At 36.7% G+C, this 27,424-nt stretch overlaps 1 protein-coding gene across 2 annotated transcripts in view; it reads left to right on the top strand.

The window, feature by feature from the left end:
- LOC309875484 (cadherin-12) overlaps positions 1-27,424 on the top strand; it is a 238,381-nt gene that overhangs the window by 89,744 nt on the left and 121,213 nt on the right. For both annotated transcript variants that reach the window (XM_082754987.1, XM_082754986.1), the window contains one exon: positions 16,218-16,512. In XM_082754987.1, coding sequence (XP_082611113.1) covers positions 16,218-16,512 — 295 coding nt within the window. The remainder of the gene's footprint in view (positions 1-16,217; positions 16,513-27,424) is intronic.

The raw sequence follows: 27,424 nt of genomic DNA, 5'->3' as shown, positions 1-27,424 counted from the left end.
AAATCCAGTTCAATTTATGGTGCAAATATTGCTAGAATAGGAGCTTCATTAACAAACAGATGCTAATTAGTTTAGCATTAACTGATCTAATTCTGGATAGATAGCATTGTTCTGTGATCTTACTAATGAACTTGTAGTTTCCATAAGTATGCCTTTCATGTATAGTTAAAATTCATCGACTTCCACTGAATTATGTTTTCTTAAAGTGACTTATTCACAGCAGAGATTCTGTGTTATTCAGTGAATGAAAATATTTTTTGTCATAACAAAGTAGAAATGCAGTCTTTATCATCAGTCATAAGTGTTTACACTGTATTTTTAGAGAGGGACAAACATGTTTCTCAATCCTGGTTCCTAAATTTGGATCAAGTGTCATAAGATGATGAACTTGACGATTATGTTGCAAATCCAGGAAGGCTGGGCGCTTTTCAAGAAGGAAATCTTAATGGTGCAGGAGCAGTCTGTCCCCACGTGCCCAAAGACGAGCTGTCATGGAAGAAAACCGGCCTGTCTGAACAGAGAATTGTGGCTTGAGCTTAGGAGAAAAAAGAGGGTTTATAATCTTTGGAAAAGTGGGCAGGCCATGCGGGAGGACTATAAGGATGTAGCGAGGCAGTGCAGGGACAAAATTAGAAAGGCCAAAGCTCATCTGGAGCTCAATCTGGCTACTGCTGTTAAAGACAACAAAAAATGTTTTTACAAATACAGCAATGCAAAATGGACTAAGGAGAATCTCCATCCTTTACTGGTTGCAGGGGGGAACTGAGTTACAGAAGATGAGGAAAAGGCAGAGGTGTTTAATGCCTTCTTTGCCTCAGTCTTTAGCAGCAAAACCAGTTGTTCCCTGGTTACCCAGTACTCTGAACTGGTGGAAGGGGATGGGGAGCAGAATGTGGCCCTCACTATCCACGAGGAAATGGTTGGCGACCTGCTACGGCACTTGGATGTGCACAAGTCGATGGGGCCAGATGGGATCCACCCGAGGGTACTGAGAGAACTGGCGGAGGAGCTGGCCAAGCCACTTCCCATCATTTATCAGCAGTCCTGGCTATCGGGGGAGGTCCCAGTTGACTGGCGGCTAGCAAACGTGACGCCCATCTACAAGAAGGGCTGGCGGGCAGACCCGGGGAACTACAGGCCTGTCAGTTTGACCTCAGTGCCAGGGAAGCTCATGGAGCAGATTATCTGGAGTGTCATCACGCGGCACTTGCAGGGCAAGCAGGCGATCAAGCCCAGTCAGCATGGGCTTATGAAAGGCAGGTCCTGCTTGACAAACCTGATCTCCTTCTATGACAAAGTGATGTGCTTGGCGGATGAGGGAAAGGCTGTGGATGTTGCCTACCTTGACTTCAGCAAGGCTTTTGACACCGTTTCCCACGGCATTCTCCTCGAGAAACTGACTGCTCTTGGCTTGGACTGGCGTACGCTTCGTTGGGTTAGAAACTGGCTGGATAGCTGGGCCCAAAGAGACGTGTTGAATGGAGTCAAATCCAGTTGGAGGCCAGTCACTAGTGGCATTCCCCAGGGCTCGGTACCGGTGCCGGTCCTCTTTAATACCTTTATCGATGATCTGGATGAGGGGATCAAGTGCACCCTCAGTAAGTTTGCAGATGACACCAAATTAGGGGCGTGTGTCGATCTGCTCAAGGGTAGGAAGGCTCTGCAGGAGGATCTGTATAGGCTGCACCGATGGGCTGAGGCCAACTGCATGAAGTTCAACAAGGCCAAGTGCCGGGTCCTGCAGCTGGGGCACAATAACCCCAAGCAGAGCTACAGACTGGGAGATGAGTGGTTGGAAAGCTGCCAGGCAGAGAAGGACCTGGGAGTATTGGTTGGTAGTCAGCTGAATATGAGCCAGCAGTTTGCTCAGGTGGCCAAAAAGGCCAACAGCATCCTGGCTTGTATCAGGAACAGTGTGACCAGCAGGGCTAGGGAAGTGATCGTCCCCCTGTACTCGGCTCTGGTGAGGCCGCACGTCGAGTACTGTGTTCAGTTTTGGGCCCCTCGCTACAAGAAGGACATCGAGGTGCTCAAGCGAGTGCAGAGAAAGGTGATCAAGCAGGTGAGGGGTCTGAAGAACAAGTCTTAGGAGGAGCGGCTGAGGGAGCTGGGCTTGTTCAGCCTGGAGAAGAGGAGGCTCAGGGGCGACCTTATCGCTCTTGATAAGTACCTTAAAGGAGGCTGTAGAGAGGTGGGGATTGGTCTGTTCTCCCACATGCATGGTGACAGGATGAGGGGGAATGGGCTAAAGTTGTGCCAGGGGAGTTTTAGGTTGGATCTTAGGAAGAACTTCTTTACTGAGAGGGTTGTTAGGCATTGGAACAGGCTGCCCAGGGAAGTGGTGGAGTCACCATCCCTGGAGGTGTTTAAAAGATGTTTAGATGTAGAGCTTAGTGATATGTTTTATTGGAGGACTTGTTAGTGTTAGGTCAGAGGTTGGACTTGATGATCTTGGAGGTCTCTTCCAACCTAGAGAATTCTGTGATTCTTTGATTCTGTGAAATCCATGAAAACATAAAGGCAGACTGCAAAGGAAATAGATTATGTTTGATGCCTAGGAGGTCTACAGACAATTAATTTATTATTATTTAAAATTCAAGTCTGTTCTTACATTCAAAAAGTGCATGTGCAAGTTATCTGTTATGCCAAAAGAATACGTTTTATGGAAATTGCTAAAAAATACTTCCTTTTTTGAAAATTACTTCCTTGATTGTAATCATCAGCTACTGCAAATCCAGCTGAATTTAACTGTCAATAGCTGCAACATTTATCAGTGAAAGGAGCCTTACTTCTGTGAGCATTAATAAATAGATAAAACCCCAGTCACATAATTAGTAATGCCTGCACCAGTAGAAGGATTTCACAATAATTTGTCTAATTGAAGGCTTATTTTTAAAACTGCAAAAAGCATTATTTGGTTGTTTAGTCCAACTCTTGAATCTTGAAGTAATCAAAGAGTATTATCTGACATTCTGGAATATCATATATATGTGTGTGTGTTTGTTTGTATATATACGTATATACCTATATGTACACATATATGTATATATGTATATGTATGTGGTAAATGATTTCCATGCAAGAAAAAACTTTTGTTGTTTACATTTTGACATCTTTGCTTTGTTAAAACTTAAAAGTGAAAAGAAAACTTAACCTAAGTATGCGAATTGAAACGAAAGAAATGTTTACTGTCACTCTGCAGGAGAGTACCCTGCTAGTACTGTGTGGGAGAGTACTCTGCTAGTACTCACAAGGCCCTAATTGTTATTGAATTATATTGGAGACAATGGGAGTTTTGCCATTGATTTCCTCAAGGCCCAGATTTAACCTTTATAGACACATTTAGGTTTCTCTGGAGCCTGGAGAGATTTTGCTCTTGTAAATTATTTTCCCCAGGACTTCTGTAAGAACCATGTGTGGAAGGATTAGAAACAAATTAACACCTTTGTTATTTCACTGAGCAGCTCTATCAGAAAAGAGATGGAATAGAAACCCATCCAGACACAGCTTCTCTAATCTGCTTCTTCCTTTTTCCCTCTTCAAAGTCTCTGTAGCAATAATCTCGTTGCCCTCTCTCTCTGGGGTAAAATGACTCTCTGTGTGCTTCACCTCCTTCTCCATTCCAGGTAGCAGCAGCAGAAGTGGCTGTGATTTCACCTCATCAGTATAAAACATAAGTAGGGCCACAGTTACAGATAACTGATATTTTACCATGGCCATGCAATCATTTCTGTTCCATATTACACAGCTCTTTAATTTCTTTAGGTATTGGACTGTAGTCTCCACTAATTGATTCTTCTGAACATTTTTCTTTATCCATTAAAAAAATTAGTAAATCTTGCAAGTAAATGCTATATCAAGAAGACAACCACTTGTAAACTCAATACATTTTTTAACTAATTGCATTAGGACAATCCAGAAAACAGTCAACATTCAGATTTATGATTAAACTGCTCCATTTGAGCAGAAATGATTTAGGCTTGAGCTGTAGAAGATATTTTTATTTTGCTTGTTGGTACAGAGGTCTGAATTTTTTATTAAAAAGAAGGCATAGCAATATTACAATATTCTTATGCAGTGCAGTTAATGATATGTGAAATACAAATGTATCAGTAGCTTACGACACATACAGGATTTCTGTGGTTTGTTTAATTCTGCACAGAGCTGTATAAATGCTGCTTGTTTTAAATAATCCAAGCTTGAAGAACAAATTCTGTCTGATACTTTACCTATGCCTTAAGAACCTACTTTTATCCCATCCAGAGATTGATTAATGAAAATACTTTACTAAGAGAGAAATTTTATTATGTTTGCAAAATGGCTAAACAATTTTTCAGTCAAGCTAGATGAAAATGCAAACTATGCAGTATGTCACTTATCTGTAATATACTGATTTACTTGTTTTATTTATTATGCTCTCTAACTTACTGTGCTTTAATATCATCAATACCACCTCATATACATCTATTGAAATGACTGGTTCTTGGAGGCCTAAATTATATCCTATAAGTATAGTTAGGTAAAGAATTGCAGATTTGACCCCATTCTTATTATTTCTAATACTCCAAAAATGGAAATAAAACTCATATCTCTGACAGCTATAGCCATAAAATTTTTCTCATTCTAAGGAAGCTTGAAGTTATTTTTTTTTTTTTCCAAAGGAGGCCTTCTCCCTCTTCCAGAACACCTCTATTTCCACCACTGATTTTAGGCATTGTTCTGCATAGGAAATGGTGTTAGGTTAAAGTGCTGAGACCATGGTGCAAGAGATGGCGTGCAAATAGGCCAGCAAAGCATGTACTCCTTAAGCACTTTCATTCCTTCCTCCAGAATCACTACATTAAATCAGCTACCTCAAAAATGTGCTTCTGTTCCTCTTTCTGTAGCATCTCTTCATTAATTTCATTCTCTTTTTATCTTCATTGAACATACTTGCTGCATTCAGGCCACAAAATTTCATAAATTGCTAATCTGCTTTTCATTAATCTTTTCCAATACTGTATTTACTAGATTTTTTTGTTGGTCCCAGAGACAAGAATGCAGGTTGATTAGACTAAAAACCAGCTTTAGCCAGTAATTAAAACAACAACAACAACAACAACAACAACAACAACAACAACAACAATAATAATAATAATAATAATAATAATAATAATAATAATAATAATAATAAAGTAGGTTAGCTGTTTATTGGACCATTATTTGAATTATACCTAGATCTCAGAGTTGCAGGAAGTTTGATTCAAACACTGTCGCAAATGCACACCATGATACAGCTTCATGGCCAAATAACATTCAACCTAAAACCATTTTGAATGTTTCAGCAACATAAAAGAACATGTTGAAAAAGTACAACTCTTATGCTTCTGAAACCTAATGAAATTCAACAGTTACTGTGTGAAAATGTGATTTCATTAATACGTTTTTTAAATATATATATATTTTATTATTATTTTTTTTTTTTTTCCTGAGGAAATTTTGCAGCTAGAACTTGGTTGTGCATTATTAGAAATGAGACATCTGTGCACTAGGTACAGAGAAGTCTTACGGCTTCTCTGCTGTACCATCCATTGCTGTATCTCATACACATTTAGTATTGTTGATTCATGACAGCTAGATTATTTTGCACTTTATTTTATGTTGTAGTGTGTTTGCTTGTCTGCATTTTTTGGGCAAAGGTAAATTAAGACAAGGGGATTAAAAATTCAGAAGATATTCTGTTCCACTCATAAAAGTCTATGCCTTTAAATGTCTGAAAATTATCCCTCTAATATATGTATATTTTTACCTCTATTATAAGATCTAAGATGATTTATTTTTTTTTTAATTCAGAAAAAAGAAGTGGTCACATAGCTTATGATAGTAGGCCTTGTCACAGTGATAGACAGGCTGAGGCAGATTCTTTCTACTCTGTCATTCCCTGCCTGCTCTAAAGTGTCATTATCAAACAAAAAGAGACACCTTAACTGACAGTGCGTTACAACACGTGTAATTTACAGAACACGTTTTTTGTGTTTAACATAGCATTAAATTTAAATACATGAGGAAGAGAGTTTCTATATTCATTTGCAATGTAGTGTCCTTCCATGTCTCCATGTCATAAAACTGTGGCTGCCTAAATTAGGGTAAACCAAATTCAGGGAGTCTTATGGATGATGTGCTTCTGGGCACTAAATTATATCTTTGACTTTCAGGAGGAGTGGCCTCTGGACATTTCGCTGAGTCAGAGAGACAGAGTCTGGTTAGGTATTCTCTTTGTTCATGGCCAGGAGCACAATTTCTTTGGAACAGCCATGGCTATGTAAGTCAGCTAACCTGTAACCTCAGTTTTCTGTTATGGGGACTGCTTAACAGTAGGAGATAATTGGCTTCATGACTACTATGGTTATAATATATGGTTATGTTTATGTTTATGGGTACTTGGTTGAAGACAGATTTGTCCTCCAAGGTCCAGTTGTGGTATGGAAGTGAATATTACCCTCCAGCTCCTCCTCACTGTCCCTAGCACAGGTCACTGCCTTCTCAAGAGCAATTCCAGCAGGAAATTTGTTTTTTGTAATTAATTTCAGAAGAGCCAGGCTAACAAAGGCCAGCTATTCAACTGCTTTATCTAGATGGGACATTACGTTGGAGAGAAGTTCAAAGGAATTGAGTTGCCTCCAGCCATTTGGGGCAGTGAAGTTAACGCTACCTCAGGAAGGAACTGGAGGGTGCTCAGAGCCGTGATCCCCTCCAGCGGGTGTCATTCCCAGCCCACCTCTTGTGGTGTTGGCTGTCAACAGGCAAATGTCATCCTGTCTGTCACTTCAGAAGCAGAGTGGCACATGACACACTATCTTCCCTGTGACATATCCATAGCTAATCCTACAGCCTACACAAAGGTATTCCCACTGGCATCAGTAGGGCAGTTCCTGTGAGGGAAAAAATGGCCCTGGAATTGAGCAGCTGTAGCTATAGCTTCCATGGGAAATTAAATCTCAAGAAAATCATTGTCCATAATGCCATGACCCATTATTAGATGATAGGAGAAATCTCATAGATCGATCATGTTGGATTTGGTAATCAAGCATGTGTCCCTTGTGGTTAATGGTATTTTCAGTGTAAAGCCTAAGTAGTTAACGTATAAGAAATAAGGAAAATAAACCATGTTATTTTGTACCCTGTAGCTTAAGACATCATACAGTACAATTCTACAGAAAATGGATTACCTTCAAACAACCTTGAAAGAAAATAGATCTTGTCATTTCACTTCACAAGCAAAAACACCTTATTTTACACCGAAAATATCTAACCTTGCCAACAGCTTAATTTCAGTGGTGCTTTGCAATAGAACATTCCTATTTGTTCTTAACTTCAGCAGTGGTTATCTGGAGGTCTTCACAGAAACAGTCCTGATAAATACAATCAGGCAGTCCGCAGAAATTATAAACTCTCTGCTAATAGATGTCTTTGAAATTATATTACAGATGTAGCATGTTTTATATACTGTCATCATAAGTCACTAGGATCTTTTTTATTATAATTATTCTTACAGCATAATTCATATTTTCCTGCACTGATCTTTTATATATGTTATGGAAGGGATACAGCAGGGAACATAATGCAAAATAATATATTCTGGTCAGTATGTGGTATCCAGAGAGATGCAAATCTTGCTATTCTTACAATGATTTGTATTTCAAAAGGGAAAGGCTACTATCATATATTCTACCTAAAAAGAGCAACACACCTTTGTACTTGCTGTTTTAATAAACTAATTACAGCAATTAGGTGTTTTCCAGATACTGTACAATTAAATAGCAAGAATGTGGAATTAGATTGTAATATTTTCTTTCCTTCATTCAGTTTTCAGAATTAAAAAGTATTGCCTTGTAAAGGAATACTAGTATGTGCTGCTAAATCTGTGATGATTTTTCCTTAGTCCTTTTGTTATGGCAGCTTTCATTTTCTCATTTCTCAGTTTCAGCCATCAGCATTATTCTCCCACATAGCCACCAGGATTCCAGCCAGGCACTGGTACAGAGGGGGCACCAGTGCTTTCACAGGTATAAGATCAAACCAGCTCCACTGGTGTCTGCTGAAATGCATTCATTTATGAAAAGCAGTGTCTTGCACAGATTCCTTTGAACCAGAAGATAGTTTAAATACATTTTAAACACATGATAGTAAAAAGTAAGGAAAAGGCCACATCTGTACATGGGGGTACATGGCACAGCCTTGCCTTTCCAACCAGATGCATTGAGGTCTTTTGACCTCAGGGTTTCAGAAACAATCCCCTTCTCTTTTTCTGTTATTTTAAAAAATTCTGAAATTATAAGAATGTAATGAGATGTAGAAAGCATTTTCCACTGAGCTGCCACCAGTAAGCTGCATACAGTATATTATTTCAGCAAAATGTATAAAAGTGCATTTAAGAAATGAGAAATTGAAAATTGTTATATTTCCTCAAGTGTTGTCTTTTGTTATTGTCTAATGGCCAATACTGTTATTTGAAATTGTGATTGTGTGGCTACTGTGCTGTGGTAATATATAGAGGCTTCAATGGATTCATCGTCTCATCAGCTGTTCCCATATCCAGCAAAACAGCAGGGCTTTGGAAAATATCCCACATTCCCAAGCAGAAGCAAAATCAGGTGAGCACCACAGCACAGTGCTGCAGAAAGCCTCTTGGTCCTCATCTCAACTTGACTGTACCTGCACCCAAAAGCTGGCAGTCTGAAATTCACAAGGCAGGTGTGACAATATGGAAATTTCTGAGGAGAACAGTTGCTAAAAATTTAGAAAAAAAATATTGTATCTGATACCTAACACAGTTCTTATGGCAAGATCTCCACTGAAGACATGTCTAATTCATAAAATAATATTCTGTTGAGTTAGTTTACATAATTAAGTGAATAAGTGAAGTGATTCTGGCAGGAAAATAAAGCAAGCAAGCAAACAAACAAACAAAAAAAATTTTACTCTAGTGTATACTGTGTCTCTATTAGCAGTCTGTACTGGTCCAAGTGAAGTCTCAGAAAATGAAGTTTAAAGGAGAGTGGGAAGCACAACTCTTGCTTATGAATTGCATCTGCACAGAGAGTAAAGTACAATGCTGCTCTTAATAGACTTTGTAAAAGAACACCTACTGATCAGTCCAGCAGTACTGAATAGTTCAAAAAGTATTTTCACATACTTTAGAAAATACTATTAAATAAATACTACTAAACTTCTGAAGTTTAAGAGAGATCAGGACAGAATATTTCTGTGTGCATCAACTCTGGCTGAAATGATAATGCAAAAATCAGAATTCATCAAAAATACATGCAACTTGTAACTTACCTGTATAATTACTTGTTATAAGGAAAGTTATAAGGAAATATTGTTGATAGATTCTTATTCTTTTAATATTCTACTAGTGGAAGTTTATTTTTACATTTAGGAACTTTTTTTTTTCCTATGTGCAATTGTTTAGGAATTTATCTGGAAAGAAAAAAAAAAATAATTATTTTGGAATGTGCTTTTGCAAGTGTTATTTTTTAATTCAGAGTAATGCAACAAAAATATTCTCCTGGAGGAGAATAGGAGAATAAAAATACATAGACCCTCAAGTCAGTTATGCTCAGATGAGTATTCATTGAACTGACCAGGTCAGATACTGTTTTTATTCCTCACTAATGACTTATTTGCCATCAATATTACTAACTGGCAACCACTCTCATTATTGGAAAAGTTTGGTCTGACTTAGTATGCTTAAACTAAATCCCTGTGACAGAAGGAGATAATGTTTTTATTTAATTGGATAATCAGTGATTTAATTTAAATAAAACTCAGCTTTATTTGCCAAACAAATCATTAAGGAAAAAAAAATAGAAAACCTTCTTATTTATTTCTTCTTGAATAAGAAAGTATTCTGATCTAAATTGAACAGTATACTGAAGGTACTTCCAAACGTAGAACTATGCTGTTTATTGTCATTTCTACAAAAAGTTAGAAAGAAAAGAATGCCAATTCTTGGAAGTAGATAAGAAGCTATAAGTAGAAAAGAAGCTATGTACAGCTTGCTAGCTCAAATATATATTTAGTTTTGGTTTATTATGTATCTGTATATATATCCTTTAATTAAAGTATTTAATTATTGTTTTATATTGTCATAGGACTAAGAATGGACATCTCTTCTAAAAGTCCTATACAAAACTAGTACAGAGATACCCTTCTTACTGAAGATAGTATTCAGTCTTATAAGGGAATAAAACTATCTTTTCCAAGTGACTTCTATAAACCATTATTATTTTCCTTTTTTATTCGTCTTCCTTTAACCCCATAATTTTAGCTGCTATTTCTTTCCATATACCTATTTTGTAGTAGTGTCGTAACTCCTCTTGACACGAGCTTTAGTCTGCGCTCTTGCCTTAATGCACATTAACCGAGTATTCAGAAGGTGCCTTAAGTCATGCAAATTTTTTGCGTCAAGAAACACTTACATGAAGTATTTCATGAGTAGATTTTGCCTTGTCTCTAAATGTTCTCTGGAAGGTGTATCTGTGTGTGCATGTAGTGGAGACAGGAGGAAAGAAAAAATATCTGATTTGATTAGCAGCAATTGCATTACTGTTGTTTTTGTTAGTTGATTTCCTGAATTAAAGTTTATGACCCCACCAACCTGTATCTTGGGATTTTTTATTTTTTTTTTAGTGGGAACTAAAAATTGCATTTGTATAAAAGCCATAAATGAGAATCTAATGACCAGTTTTAAATGAAACTGTGTGGACCATAGAATGCTTACCAATAGAAAATACATGTTATATATTACGTATCTTTATAAATAGGCATCTTTGAAAAGAGGAATGTTTGAAATAGAATCTTCTTAGACAGTTGGTATCAAAGGTTCCTCTAGGCTCATTTACAACCTTCCTTCCTGTAGAGGCCATCCCTGTTTCACCACACAGACTTGCAGTAAGGTATTGCCATAGTATCTCTGCTTGCATCTGCTTTTTCCATACATCAGTGATGGTTTTTCCTTTTCTCAGTTCAGGCTGTCATTCCTTGTTTGCAGTCTTAGGCAATACTGAGGTTGAGACTGTTTGTTGTTGTTGTTGTTGTTGTTTGTTTTGTTTTGTTTTTACTTCTTGAATAGCTTTCATTGAACATGGTATACAATAACAGGAGGGGGAGAGCTGTTAGCTACAGAGCAAATGGAAATACTTAGAAGTAGATACAGGCAGAGTAAATAATGAAATAAGGTCATAAAACATGCTGCATAATGAAAAATGCTGTATAGGTATAGGATTTTTCACTAGTACAATTGTGTATGAAGAGAAGGGTTAATATCATGGAACAATTCAGCAATGTTTTGTAGTCCAGATATGGAATGCAATATAGCATTTAAATTGATCTACTAGCAATGAATAAAGTGAAGAATGATTTTTGTAAACCTGTGAAATTGGCAATAGAATAAAACTTTGAATCTCAGAGTATATCACTATGTGAATGTATCAATTTCGGGATGTTCAACATATCTTGACTTTTAAAACCTTTTTATTTCCTCCTCTTTTCATTCTCTACCTTTTATTTTATTTTATTGGTTGTTTACAGAGTGGAAATTCAGAAAGTGAATGAGACCATTTGTGAAACAACTTTTAAATATCTGTATTGCTGTCAAATTAATATCACAGCAATCCAATTGAATGTCATAGCCTTTGTTCTTATATATCATGTACTGATACAGTGGTTATTTCATTTTAAGTCTAGAGTATTTTACAATTTAAATATTTGGTTGGGTTGGTTGGTTGTTGTGTTATTTTTGTTTTTCTTCTGCTTTCTTTAATGCCTTCAATGGTTTGATTCTGAAAATATCCTAATAAAATATTGTGAGATTTTTTTTTTTTTAATCCTACTTTTTTTTTTTCTAAGAATTTTCGAAGAATTTGACTTCCTGCAGAATTAATTCCAGAGGTACATTGTAAACATTTGTAAGAGGTTACCAAATCAAATAAATGGGTTTTGGTTTCAAAAGTGGAAGTAAGGAAGGAGAGGAAGTGCTATGGCCTGCCATAACATTTATTGCTAAATTGTAAATAATCATACTGCTTTCTAGGAATTAGACATAACTGCCTGAAGAACTGAATACATTATTTCTACCTGGTGTGCTTGTAGTGAGTACTCCAGGCACCACCTGGAACACTGTGTCCAGGTCTGGGGCCCCCAGCACAAGAAGCATGTTAGAACAGGTCCAGAGGAGGGCCACAAAGATGGTCACAGGGCTGGAGCACTTCTCCTATGAAGAAAGGCTGAGACAGCTGGGGATGTTCAGCCTGAAGAAGAGAAGACTCTGGGGAGACCTCATTACAGCTTTTTAATACTTAAATGGAACTTATAAAAAGATGGATAGCAACTCTTTGCTCAGTCACATTACGACAGGACAGGGGGAATGGTTATAAACTAATAGAAGGGAAATTTAGATTACAGGTTAGGAGGAAATTCTTCACTCAGCGGGTGGTAAGGCACTTGAACAAGTTGCCCAGAGAGGTTGTGGATGCCCCACCCCTAGAGATGTTTAGGACAACCTGTGGGTGGTGCCCCTGCCCATGGCAGGGGGTTGGAATGAGATGATCATTAAGGTCTCTTCCAACCTGAGCCATTCTGGGATGATGATGTGTTACCAACTTTTTTCTTCTCCATAAAGCAAACTAGCTTTCAGCTACTTACAGCCTGGAGCAGATTGCTAGATCACATGGACTAGACTCAGACTGACTCAGTCTGGCATCTGGTATTGGATGTGATTCAAGAGCATTGCCATAGTTTCTGCATAGATTTACACAATGTTTTTCACAATAGTCCCCATCTTATTCATACTTGATTTTTTTATCAGTCATTCCTTTGCCAAATGTGCTACTGTTTGCACACATTAGCAAGAAGTATAGATCACGTATCTTTATCTGCCATCACAGAAGAATATCCATGATTTTCTGCATTAACAGTTTGCTGCAAAAAATCACAAATTTTACACTTGGTGCAGATTTGCCCAAAAATCTGACACTAAAAATTGTCTCTGCGTTACTTAGGTAGAGAAAATAACAGAACAGATTTGAGCAATGCTGGAAATGAATGCTTTGCATTTTCAAACCTTTGTGGCATTTTTAACATCTAGGATTTACAGAAAAAAAAAAATGCAATCATTTGTACCTCAATGTTACAGTAAATTCAAGTAATTCTGAAAAGTAAATGGGGGTGGGAGGGTGGGGGGCGCAAATAAGATTTGAGTACTTGTTCTCTTGTCCTGTAGTTTTAAGCAAAGAATAGGAATTAGGAAATACATGCAATATGCAGAAGTACAAGCAACAAGGAAAAATGGGATACCAGAACAAAACTACTGCTGCACAGTGTCAGAAAAAGTAGTCTCTTGCAACTCTTCTGTCTGATTTTCAACACACACACACAAAAATATCTTTTCTTCCAGAGCAGCTTGTAGCACATAAATCCAAGACACACTAGCAGGCACTTATTCTTTAGCCTAAACTGTATTCTTGAAAGTTTAAAGCATTCAAAATTAAGACTACTTTCTAGCGCTGTGCAAGTCCAACCAATGCTAGTTCTTCTTTGTCTGTCCATTCATCTGAATGTCAATATTGCATGCCTTTTTATTTCTGGAGAATTTCGTTCAATTTAAATTAAAGCAATCAGCGATTTAACTACACTAATTAGACACTTTGTAATGTTGAATTGCCCCACAAATTGCATATCTCAATGTGGATTACAAATAAGTATTCATTTGCCCATTGTCCAGCAATGGCATCTGAGAAGCCTGTAACAAAGTGAGCAGATTAGCGTGGTTTGATGAAATAAACACAATGTGACAGATTCCAGCTAATGCAAAACAATACAGATCTGGTTAAATCAATGAAATGGTTCCTAGGTTATACCAGCTGAGTGATGTTTCTGAAGTAAGCACAGTAAACACATCTATAACTGTAGAATTGCTAATGCTGCCAATTACATTTTTTTTTACTCCAGTACATTTGAAAAAGATACGCTTGTGCTTCTCTTCTTATTTCCTTCTTCCTCCCTCTTAGGAGTCCTTGTTTTGCTTTCTTCATTCTATATTTTTTACATTTTTCCCCAACTAGGGGAAACGGCTAGAATTATTTCTCTGTAGTATAATCCAAGCATTCAGATAACACATGCAATGCAGCCTGATTTGTTACTAGTTGAATGTAAACCCTGGCAATCAGAAAGACACTCAACCATCTCAGCTTTAGTGCCAAGTCTGATGAGGAGATGGGAGTAGAGATAATATTCTTGGCATGCTTCCCTATTGACAAATCCCTGCTTAGATACATTCTTTTGCTCTGTGATATTCCTACTTCCAGGAGTATGGAACAAGGTGGACTTCACAATAAAGCCCAGACTTTTTTCTTTTCTTTTCTTGTCTTTTTTAAATACAGTGACACAAACAACAACAAAAAAAGGTAAAATTATCTTTATAAAATTACATATTTATTTGATCTTTCTCAGCATATTTTTATTTTGTTTCACTATGTGTGTGTCTGTAAGCCTCTATCTGATAATGGAAGGAAAATACCAAGTTTTAACTGAGCAAGGTATAATGGAACAGCAGGACGCTTGTGAGCCACTTAAATTAAAATGATGAGGAAGAAATAGACGTTAATTATCTCAGGCTGCATTATCTTTTCATTTCACAAGGAAGGAATATTTAACTCCCTAGGAGGAAAAGAATTAACTTCCTTTGAATTTTTCCACAGTGAACCAGTGCTCAAGAAGCAAAATGCTTTACTTCTGACTCAAAAGATAATTTGAAAACCTGTGTAGGTGGCAACCAGATGAAAAATCAGAATCCAGTATATTCACTGAGCAAGAATGATGAGATGAAAAGTAGGCAAAGAAGAGACTACGTTCATGTTCGCTCTATCCCACAAACCATGACCTCCTCCACAGTCACAAGGACCTATTTTCAATTTCAAGGCAATAGCAATAAATGTTAATAATTACCTTTACCTCTTTCTCTGCAGCTTAGCTTCTTGCCCCATTACCAAAACCATTTAGTTTCTCAGTAATTCATTTTCTACATAATCTAATTTCATGTCCCATGTTTCCTCTATTGTGTTTCACCTTGGGCAGTACATCATGTAAATAAAGCTTACATGTATATCCATAATCTCTTTACTATACTGCTTAAGGGAATTCACTTTTGAAAACTCCATTCCAACCTGCGTCCATTATAGCAGATCTCTTTAGTTCTCATTAGATGGGAAAAGCAAGTAAGTATTTAAAAAGCTGTTTCAGCATTGGTGATGTAACCTTGAATATATATTCAGAACTTCTAGTTGTATTTGAAGGATGAGCATAAAACAGATAAAGGCATATGAGAAAGAAGTTCATCAGACTGTATTTCTATTTCAAAAATTTCTACATTTAAGTACTATTAAATGCTACATTAAAGAATGATTAAAAGGATAAAAATCTCCAATAACTTGAACACAAGTATTTTCTAAAAGAAGTAGAGATTTAACATTCAAATAGGCTGGAAAATATTTTTATTGGTATTGAAGGTGGAAATGATCGAGTTAGAACTGATTTTTTTTCTATATTTTTCCAAAGAGGAGAAGAATGCCTAGCTTCACACCATCCTCTGAGTAGCTTAAGACAGAAACAAATTACCAAATATTTGTGGATAGGAAGCAGTATTTTTAACTTCTGTTTAGCATAAACTATGATTGAGGAGGAGTATATTGTCCTTTTTAAACCACTTTTGACTTTGAGTTTAGGATTTCAACAAGCTCTTATGTGTGAAATGAAAATTAGCTGATTCTCTTCTACTTCTGTGAAAGGCAAATGCCTATGAAGGTTTTTGACACCCTCTCATGTCGTCTCACATTTGTTTGATGTGGTTATTGGTGTTTTTCCATTATTTGGTCTTTAATTTCAGTTTCTAATGAAATGAAGCTCTGTTTCACTGCAGTGTAAGTAGTGAGCAGTGTTCATGGGAGAAAGCAGGTAGAATTTTGAAATGCTGTCTGTCCGAAATACGAGGTGGAAATAAAAACATTAACATTCTACCCTTATTTTTGTGTGCACTTAGAGGCAGTTAAGGTCTTAGGAAATTGATTCCTCCAACTCCTTCTATTTTACATCAGAGAAAAAAAAAATAATAATTGCTTTCCAGCCTAGAGAAAGCCATTAATGTTCCTTTCCTACCTTTTTGTCTTTTTGTTCTCAAGCTACATTCTGACTTGGACAAGGGAGTTGGCACTGTTAAATATACCCTTTCAGGAGATGGTGCCGGCACTGTTTTTACCATTGATGAGACCACAGGAGACATTCATGCCATAAGGAGCCTAGATCGAGAAGAAAAACCTTTCTACACACTTCGGGCTCAGGCTGTGGATGTTGACACCAAGAAACCACTAGAGCCTGAATCAGAGTTCATCATCAAAGTGCAGGACATTAATGATAATGAGCCAAAATTCCTGGATGGGCCTTACGTTGCCAGTGTCCCAGAAATGTCTCCAGTGGGTGAGTAAGAAGCTTTAAACACTTGATAACTAATTGCATATTACTTAATTGTCTCAATATGCATTTCCTGCTGAGGAAGGACAGAGAAGGCTGATATGAAAATATAAGTTATTATTAGAAATGTCTCACTCCATACTTAAAATATATATATTACAGTTTTATTTTAGCTTTATTTTCTTACTTAGAAACTCATTGCCTTGTATAAATGAGAGCCTTTAACTTTTAATCACCGTGGATGTGAGAAGGAAAAAAAAAAAAAAAAAGATACTCAAGACAGGGATTCTGTGTGCTCCAAAACCTTGTATTCACATGAGGAAGAACATTCCCATCTCTTCCTAGATCATGTTCTTTGTTTGCTATAGCAAATCAGACAGTACAACATCTTGCCATTTATTGCTCTTGACTATGTTGCTGTTAAATTTACAGCATTTGCATGATTCCATAGTTATGATCTGGAGGAGAATTCTTTGTCCTGCTACATTGTGGGTGCTGAATGTAATGATTGCCATCAATGCCACAATGCAAGAACAGGCTCAGCAAGACTTGTCCAAGGTCTCAAAAACCTATTGTTCAAGAAAACATTGAGTGCACTGAATTCCTTAGTCAGGGAAAAAAAAAAAAAAAAAAAAAAAAGGGAGATTGACTGGAAACATAATAAGTTTCCAAGTCCATAAAGGTTACTTACTTATGGAGGAGGTGGAGGAGAGAATCTTCTATTCTCCAGAGAAAGGTAGGCTGTAGTAAGGATACTAAAGATACTGAAGCACAAGCACTAGAATAGGTTTTTGTTTGGGGAATTTTCACACATGATAGATAGTTATCAGGACAGACATAAACAGCATTGACCCTGCTGGAGAATAGAGTAAATGGTTCTTTGGGGTCTCTGCCTTCTGGCTGATTCTGCATTGGTTCTGAGCAGTTCATTTGCAACACAAATTGTGTCTGGCTACCAGATGGCACTTTGGGCTTCCTTGTGGGAGGCAGAAACTAATTCCATGCTGGGCTGGGAAGCTAATTCCATGCTGGGCTGGGAAAACAAGTGCTAGTTTATTTAGACTATTGCCATTTCCTCTCCTAAAGTCTTGTCTCAGTACTTCAGAAGCCATTATGAGTCATTTAATGCTCCCTGTAGTAGCTATCTGATTCAGCAGTTTTCTGACCATGAAATGTGCAGAGGGATTCAGCTATACTGCTCAGGTGGTGATGTTTTGAACGATAATCCTGGAGGCAACTAGGTAGCTACACAAGTTGCTATAAGGAATTAAGGGGATATTTTAAATTTTGTGATGAAGAGTTGTAGGATGTGATAAAATGTGATATGAGTAGACATGGAGAGATGTTCACATTAATCTTATACGTGTGTAAAGACGAGTTCAGTATAGTCACCTACAGAGATGCATCTGTAGATTCACATTATAGGTGCACTATTGTTGTTGTCCCAATAAGAAATGCCCGATGATAATACCGTTGTGTTATTTTCAGATGGAAAACATTTGATATATTTTCAAGTCTATTTCTGTGGAAAGTTTAAAATAGAATTTTCTCAATAGTGGGTGTATGTTTGGTTGTTAAATTGTTTTAAGACTTGATCAGAGAGAAACAAGCAAAATAATAATGAGTGATTCTCTTTACACAATGAAACCCAGTTTGTCATCCTTTTTTTTTTTTTAATTAAAATTTTTAAAAAATTAATTTAAAAAAAAAAAAAGTGTATGTAATATCAAGCAAAATGCCAACAGTGGTTTAATTTCATTGGGAAATTCTTTTCAAGTTGTGCTGTTCACCGTAGTTTTTGACTGGGATTTAACTTAACATTAACTGGGTTGCATGACTGAGATTCAACAAACTATTATGCATCATGCATACAGCTGTTTAAAATAAATACTTTTAGATGTATTCTCCCTTGTAAAAGCAACAGCAAATGCCATGGCAAAAATGCATCTTTTTGATCTTCACATTATTCAGGCATATTCATCACTTCCAAAAGAAGTATTCATAACACTTCTTATTTTCCTCTAGAGCAAAAATGAAAGATGGGTAAAAAGTGATCAGAAAAGTCAAGGCAAGGAAACAGTACTCTAAATAGAGGCCTAAACTCCAATTAGTGGTAACTAAAGCAGGTAAGAAATTTTGCTGTTGGGTTGCAGCAAAAATATCCCAAAAATGACTTCTGCCATTTGTGATGTGCCAGGAGATGGTGTCTTCTCAGGTATAGGTCTCACCACATCCTTGCTTGGTCTTATCCCTGTTCTTGCTACCTTATGCAAGGATCTAATACTACTGCTCCTTATCATTAGTATGGTTTAATTGCACCTATAGCGATGCCTACACCTACCATTACCTAAGGATAACATAGAAAATCCCTTTGATTTTTTAGCTGCTGCAGTGTATAGTTGCCTTGGATTAGGCAAAAACGTTAATAAACTCTTACTCTCATCTATTTTTTTTAACTTTCATTTTTTAGTTTTAAATTCCCAAATATCCTTCTTCACTTGCTATATTTTTGCAACAGTAGTTATGAACTGCACTCATGTGCATTGTTTCACTTTTGCAGGAAAAGCACTACAGAATGATTTTTTTTACCCTTTACAAGTCTTTCCTATGAGCCTGACAGGCTCTTGTGACCAGTTGTCTTTTATTGTTGCATGACACCTACATGCAACAATAAACGGAGTTTTGTAGAAGCTTATCATAAGTTGATTGGTAATGATGAGCAAAATATAGACATCAGAATTCATATTGAAAGGGGAATAGAGGGAAGAGAAGAAGCAAGTAATTATCCCCAAGAGAACACCCAATGTAAATACACAGTATACGTTCCATTCGGACACCACAATTAAGTGAATTCTACAGAATACCTCTGAAGCACCACACTCTGCAGTTGTGGGAGAAGACTGTGCGGAGCTGGGAAACCTTGGGAAGCAAGGTGTTCTTTAGACCCCTTACACACAGTTTAGAAATTTTTATGGCCAACCATTCTCAGTTTTGTAGCATCTCTGGTCTTCCTACTAATTGCTGTTCCTGAAGCCTTGCTGGCTGAAAATACACCTTAACGTTCATTCCCAGATTTGGAGCTCTAGTCCCAGGGCTGTAATAAAGTTGTGTGTCAACATTATCCTGGACCCTGGTGATAGCAAAAGATATAAATTCTTAGGATCCTCAATATCAGGTTTTCTCAACAAATACAAGGTTTAGAGATATCTGTAGTATCCACATTTCTCATACTAAATATTTTCCAAGATCATTGTGCTATTGTCCATGCATGTCTTAGGTGAATTATTTTTTTTTTTCCCTTCAAATTTGTTTTGAGGTTCTGTTAAAGTTTCCCCTGTAGTTTCAGTAGACTGGGGGTTTTGTTTGTTTTGTTGGGTGGTTGGATTTTTTGTTTGTTTGTTTGTGGTTGGTTTTCCCTCTAATCAATACTACTCCTTAAAAAAAGATTATGGTAATTTTTTTAGCTTTTTCTGAAGATAATTTGAGGACTGCCATTTTTACTCAATGGTGCATTTCTTACTGAAAGCCAAATTTCTTCACATGCTTTTTACTCAGAAAAAAAAAAATAAATAATAACATTATCGGGATATTTGCTATGCTCTAAAACTCTTAATTTAAGACCAGGATGCCTACCTATTTTATGTCAAAGGCTTGAATGGCTTATTAGCCTCACTCCTTTCACATGTGCACTCTAATCTGCTCATATATAGAGGAGATATATGCAGACCTATCACAGATACAAACAAAAAAGATATTGTCTTGAAAAGTCCATTTGTTACAGCCTGGTGTAACATGCAGGCTCTTGTACCCATGCATCACTTCCATCATCTTGGATACTTTCTTAGTGTGCATATTATAGTGGAAGGATATTGGTACCTCTGAAGCTGGCAGTGTATTCCTCACATAACCGTTGGGGTAGGGACTACAGAATACTATATGGTGAAGAATTTGTTTTGGAAGGAACAATTATGTGAAATTCCCTACGGAGAAACTCAGCAGATGGAGTCAGATTACAAAGTGGAACTAATATTCTAAGAACACAAATTGCTATGCTGTTACCATGTGCCCAATAAGAGATTTATAAAAGCTTAAGGACTGGATTTCTAAATTTTTTTTTTATTTTTTTTTTCTGGTATAGGATTGGTTTAACCAATATCTTTATCTGAAAATATTGTCTTGATTTAATATGAATTCCAGAATGTAGCACAAACCAGAAATAGAAATCTCAATGTATGAGGACTGAGAAGGGGGTGTAATTTCCCCGTTTTTAAGTTAGTATTAGCAAAATATGTTGTCCTTCAGTATAGTTTAATCAACTATGTTGTTGCTTCTGGTGGCTGTGCCAGCTTTTCTTTCAACAGAGCTCATGTAAGCATGCAAATACATTGTGAGTTTAAACCAAGGTTATCCCCTTGCTGGAAGTATCAGTCCAGATGACTGAGAGTTGGGGCATACCAGCATTAAACATACAATCAAGGAAAGATCTCATTATTTGATATATATTGATATATATATTTGATATATATTTACACATAAAAATGTGTACAGAATTACATCTGCATTTCTCATGCATTTCTTTCATTGAAAATGCTGGTTTTAATTGAACATATTGTTAACAATGTATTGCATGTGACAAATTTATAACTTCTATTGCCACAATTTGCTAGTTGATTTCTAAGGTGTTGCTATATGCCTCTATGTTTATATGCAGGCCAGCTAGGACTGTATTAAACCCATCAGTTCCCTTATATATAGATATCGTATGTTCTTTCCTAGACAATTTCATTACCTTTCCACTAGATTAGCTCTTTATTGCTTTGGGGGGCTCTAGAAACTACAGTTCACCATGGCAATTATTCTGCCTTTTTAGTTATTAATGAAATAGTAATGGAATATACTCACATTAAATAGTATTAATGATTATGGTTGAATTCTATTCAAAACAGCCTCAATTGTAATACTACACTGTAGCACTAAATTGCTCTATGATACTAGCAAGTTGGTATCAGGTTATTTTTACTGGGTGCAAGTCAGCTACTACAAGTGTGTTATGGATATCATAGAACCACAGAATCATATAATATCCCAAGTTGTAAGAGATCCACAAGGATCATCGAGTCCAACTCCTGGGTCCCCAAAGGACCACCCAAAAATCAGAACATGTATATGGGAGTGTTGTCTAAACTCTTGAACTCCAGCAGTGCCATGACCACTTCCCCGGTGAGCCTGTTCCAGTACCCAACCACCCTGAGGTACTGTCTGTCTAATTTTTCTGGAAGTTTTCCTTCTGAAGTGAAGGAAATACTTCATTATGGCTTGCTTTTACCATTGACAAAGGCTTATATTTAAACATTAGCAAATTGTACATATGTTAATGTATCCAGTAGTTTCATGTAAAAGGGTAACATTTTGTAGAAAGCTAACCTGAGGAGTTGGTGTGCATGCAGAAATTCAGGAACCTGCACACAGGCTGAGCATCACCTAGTGCCGCCTGCCCATGTATAGCCAGGAGCTGGCACACTTCCATAGGCATAGATGCCTGGTGGTATATTCTGTGCAGCCTCAGTCTACAGTCCTTCCATCTACACCCTGATCTCATGTTTTTTTCTGGTGTTATCAAAACCTCAAGGACAGTGGTGGGAATTGAATGTAATATTCAGGATAGAAATGTACTGTATTTGTATGGTAGGATTATAATGGCTCTTGTTTATTCTCTTTTCCATATCTAATACTTCCCATCAATCATTTTCTCTCCTTTGTCCATGGATGATAACTGAGATGATACCTCTGGAGGATTTTCCACAGTGATTCCATGATCAAGAGTTGATAGGTAACTGAGGTACCCATCTCTGTGAATATGCTGATCAAGTATTTTTTCCTAGCCATATTAATTTGTATTTCTTAGTGCGAAATCTCCTGTTCCTAGTTATTTAGTAGTTATGATTCTCCTGCAACATCTTACAGTCAAGTGTTTCATTTTGTCATGCTGTCACCTGCTTATATATTCTCTTCTACTGGCAATTTATGAGTTCAAGTTCAAGAGAGATGCTGATGGCAACCTCCCTGTAGTATAAAAATTGTCCATTTATTCCTACCATTTGGGTGTTACAAGGCTGTTCTCTCTTATAATTTTTTTTTTCAATCATTTACATGTATTTTTTAACGAGGCTTTGGTTAGGAACCTTGCTTAAAGCTTTCTGGAAATTTAAATACTGTTTATCCATGTAGATAATCTAGAGCGATATAGCTGGCAATTCACACAACAGTAGATATTGCAAAGAATGGCTTCCCTTTACAACACTGTACAGACCCCTCTCTTCTGGTGTTGTATACATACGTTCTCTGATGCCATACTTTACTATAGTGCCTACCAATATGTCCAGCACCTAGGTCAGGCCTGGTGACCTCATTGTGATGACCACTTTTCGTAAGAAATTCATGTCATATAACTGTGTTTCAGTTCTCCATTCTGGGACAACATCAGATGGCAGTTTACACACCACAGTTGATGTTTCAAGAATGTCTCAGTGTCTTGTTCAGAACTGATTTGTTAATTGCAGATCCTGTCTTTTTGATTCTTTCTTTCTTTTTTTTTTTTTTTTTTTTTTCAGTTGTAGTTAAAAACAGCTACTGCACTGACCATCAGACTAGGTTTTGTAGCCTTTGTAGAAAAAGGTGAGTTTTAAGAGAGGATCATAAGGAACAGCAGGTTATGGCTGCTTGCCCTCTTGTCAAAGAGTTTTTCCAATGTAGAAGGAGTATTGCACACACACACAAAACAACAATAAAAAAAATATATCAAAAAAACCCTCACTGAGATGTTGGGAGAAAATTACAAGTAGGCAGTAAAAGCTTTTGAAACAAAAGTTTTTCTTGACATTATGATAGATCACTAGGCAACCTAGGCAGCTTCAACTACTATGAAAAACTTACAGAAAAAAACATCATTTTAGATCAAAAGGGAGAAAGAAAACAATGCAGAGAATCAAGGCTTGCATGGTTAAAGGACTGGGGCTATTGTCATACTGGCTGTGAGTTTTATTTCACAAACTTTGGCTGTTAGAAATAATCAGCAAAACAAGGAAATTTGCCAAATATTTTTAGCCAGGAGAATCTTTGTAAAATGAAAGTAATGATGGATGTAACCCTACAAACATGCACACAGCATAATGTCCAAGAAGCTTTTGCTACTAAAAGGTTGAGACACTAAATAAATGTTTTCTGCAAGCTGGTTTCATAGTCACTAAATGTCAGTGTCAGTGCTGAATTCATGCAAAGCATTTAAGTCTTACTTCTTGTATATCCAGATATACTTTACTGTGTTTAACTGGATGTGGGCAAAGTTAAAAATTCATCTCCCAGCAGATAAAACCACTACATTGCTATCCACAATGACTTTACTCCAGTCCAGTAGCATAAGTAAGTAACATTTGATCACAGACAAGTCTTACTGTCTTACACAGACAAGTCAAACTGTATATAGACCCCCTTTACCAAGTTAACAAGACAATACTTTATTATTAATATTATAATTTTATTGAGATTCAGATATTTGGTTTTACTCTGAATGTGTATGTTGGTTATTTTTATGATGCTGAGTATTAGTTCCTTTAGTATATACTGAGAAGCTTATTGGTACTGCATTGTAGTTTGCATAATCCTCTCCAGGTTCAGTATGTATTGCATTAGAGTTGTCAGGGTTAAGAGTTAATTTTTGTCAATGATGCTATTGCTGAGGGAAAGGTGTTTTAGTGTAGTATTGAGAGACGTAGGAATTGTTTGTAGACAGTCACACAGCAAGTCTCAACATAAAACATGTATCGATAGTTGCTTTAGTAGCCACTGATCAGCTGTAAATGTTAAAAATTAACAATTAGTTGCTTTTTCCTTACCACAAAATGACTCTAAACATTAAATATCTTTTCAGTAAGAGCTGTTCTTTTGGCCACCAAGTGGTTTTAAACATTAAAGATATTTTAAAAGTAATACTTTTCTCAACCTCTGAGTGCCCGTAAACCTTAAATATGTTTTATAAAAGCTGCTTTTCAAGTTACTGCCTGCACAGCTACAAGCATCATTTTTCTTTAAAGTTGCTTTCCAGACACTGAGCTATTTTTTTTTGTTAGCAGCTCGGTTCTATTTGTAATTTTTTCACAGAAGAAACAAGTGTAAAACTTCACTGGCACAAGGTAGCTCTTCATGTATGACAAGCAATCATGTCCTAGCCGTCATCTTAGGAAGACACTTCAGGTAACAATAATGAGCCAAAATTTAAATGGATTTTTAAAATATTTTGCATTAACAGCATGTGCATATCCAATGTTCTTCTCCTGCATTTCAGTATATAAAACTACAGTAAAACAAAATAATAAAATCAGACATGAATGATATTTTATACTAAGATAACCGGTCTAAGAAATCAGTCACTGATGTATTGTGTGAATCAATCAAGTCATCATCAGCCCTAGAGGAGTACAAAACAGAAGGCAAAATAGTCTCAAGATTGCTAAGCAAATGGGAGTCACTAAACCAAATAAGATCAAGGGCTTTAATTCTGTGTGCAGAAATAACTCCATGTGGCAAATTAGATCTAATCCTAGAAAGTCCTGGAGTGATAAGAAAAGTGTTCATGAGAATCTGGCTTTACAAGAGCAAAGAGAAAAAATCGCTGATCACAAATATTCTGTTAGGGACAAATTATCCTCTGTTTAGAGAACTCCGTAAGGTTTAAAGTCTACAGCAAAGATGCTGCAGATACCTTAGAAAAAAGTGTCTATATAAAACAAGGGTATAAACATATCTGCAGAATGAGGAACAGTACATACTGAAGTATCTCTATCTGACATGTCAGACATTTAAGTAAATATATCTATCTGTCGAACTTAAAATTCAGTGAATCCTAGACACCTACCATTTCCTCTCAGTTGTAGTAAAGAACAGCATAGGTTCATAGGTGGACAATCCAACACAATGTCCACAATGTCTACCCCATACACCTTAGGTTTTTCATGATAAAAGAACCATTAAAGATCTTACAGGAGCATGAGCTTAATGTTCCTTCAGCCTCTGATCAACATGGGTCTCAACAGACCTGGTTGGAACCCTTCTGGAGGAGCCAATTTTGCTAAGCTTTTACAGAATCAAAAGACACAGAACTGCAGTTCTGTCAAAACGCTTTCTCAAAAAACAGATGGCTGGCTGGTGAGTCATCGCTCAGGTTAGCTGGTGGATCCCAAAACAGGTGGCTCCCAAATTAGTAGAGAAGCATTCTTTATACCAACTTGAGAAGCCAAGCATGGAGTAGACCCTTACACCTAAACTGGCTGGCAAGCAACCTTTAGACCAAACAGTCTTCTCTGAAGCTGGGAACCTGGCTTGTTTGTCAGTTCCTTGATTTCTGTGCCACATAGTTGATGACAAGGCAGGTTGCTATGCTTCCCAGACAAGCTAGTCAGCTTGCAAGCTAAACAGGTCCTGATTAAGTAGGAAAAAGACCAATGGAAATAAAACAAACTGTCCTCATGAAAAGCTCAGCACTGTCAATATTATTTTCTGATATGTGCCAGATTTTATTTTTTTTTTCTGTAATGAAACAGAGAAACTATCTGAAAAATCCCAATAAAGCAATATTACACTGTCTAGACAGCCTTACTTGCCAGTTATGTCTGGGGACCTTTTGTGCAGAAGCCAGCAGTAAAAGTGAAATCATTGATGTCTAGAGAGGAAAAGTCTGAATACAGAGGAGGTTCTGATTTCAGACAGGTGTGAATATAAGAAATGATAGCTGAGGAAGAAGAAAAACTTTACAGGCTGTACACATTTCATTTCACCGTAACACATTTAATACTGTCTTGGACTTGATTCAGAATGGCACACCTAAAGAGACTACCATGGGTTCTGCTAACAATCCTCAGGACTATCCAGTTATTTTTATAAGAAACTTAAAGGATATAATTCATAAATAAATGACAGTCACAGTATGAATGTTGCTATGGAGCAGTCCTGAGGGATCAGGGAAGCAGCATGAAGCAGACAAAAGGACCTCCAGCAAGGACTGACGGACACACCAATCTGCACCCATCATTGAGTGAGAATGCTGTTGCAGATACCCTCAGACATGTAATTTTAACTGACCATTTTCATCTTAGCACACAGTTGTTGGCAACAGATTATTTTTCCTGGAAGTAGTTCATTGACTGATTGTCATCCCATTGAGGCCAGCATTTGGGACAGGGCTTCTAACTGAAAAGGATAATATGAATCCCAAAAGTCAGTCAAATAATAACCAGGTCAGGAAATCTACAGCTGAAGAGTTACCTCCTCTATTGTACTGTACATCTTCCACCTGTGTTTATTCCTTTTAGTAAAGCAAACAGCAATTTTACCATTTGTTCTGCTGTAAAGAAGTAGCTTATTTTATTTGAAATGTAAGATGATTATGTAGCTAGGTTTTCTATACTGTAGGACCTTAGGACCATCAGATTAGAAGCCCACTACCATCCTATTTCTGTAAATGACAAGAATTAAAAGGACAAGATTTAAAATGACAAGATTTAAAATGACAAGAATTAAAAGGAGAAAGTTAAACACACATTTCAACAGATTATCATGCCACAGTTTATATGGGGGCAGGTTTTATCCAAACACACCTTACTTATTTTTTTAAATTCTGTTCAAAAAGGGTTGTTAGGGATTCCATGCATTTAAGATACTTATCTAATCCCCATTTTGTTAGGCCTGGTGATTGAACACTCTATAAATTGATCATGTCATTCTACAAAGCATTTCCTTTTCCTATTTTTAACATTCCTGACTTTCAGTCTTTCAGTTTGGAAGACAAATGATGAATCAGAATAGTTTATTTACTTTTGGTATAGCCTTGACTACTCTATACATCTCTATCACACTTTTTTTTTTT

The sequence above is a fragment of the Aythya marila genome (assembly GCF_965140915.1).
Source record: "Aythya marila genome assembly, chromosome: 2".
Classification (NCBI taxonomy): Eukaryota; Metazoa; Chordata; class Aves; order Anseriformes; family Anatidae; genus Aythya; species Aythya marila.
Note: the sequence above shows the minus strand (reverse complement) of the source record. Positions and strands in the feature narration are given on the sequence as shown.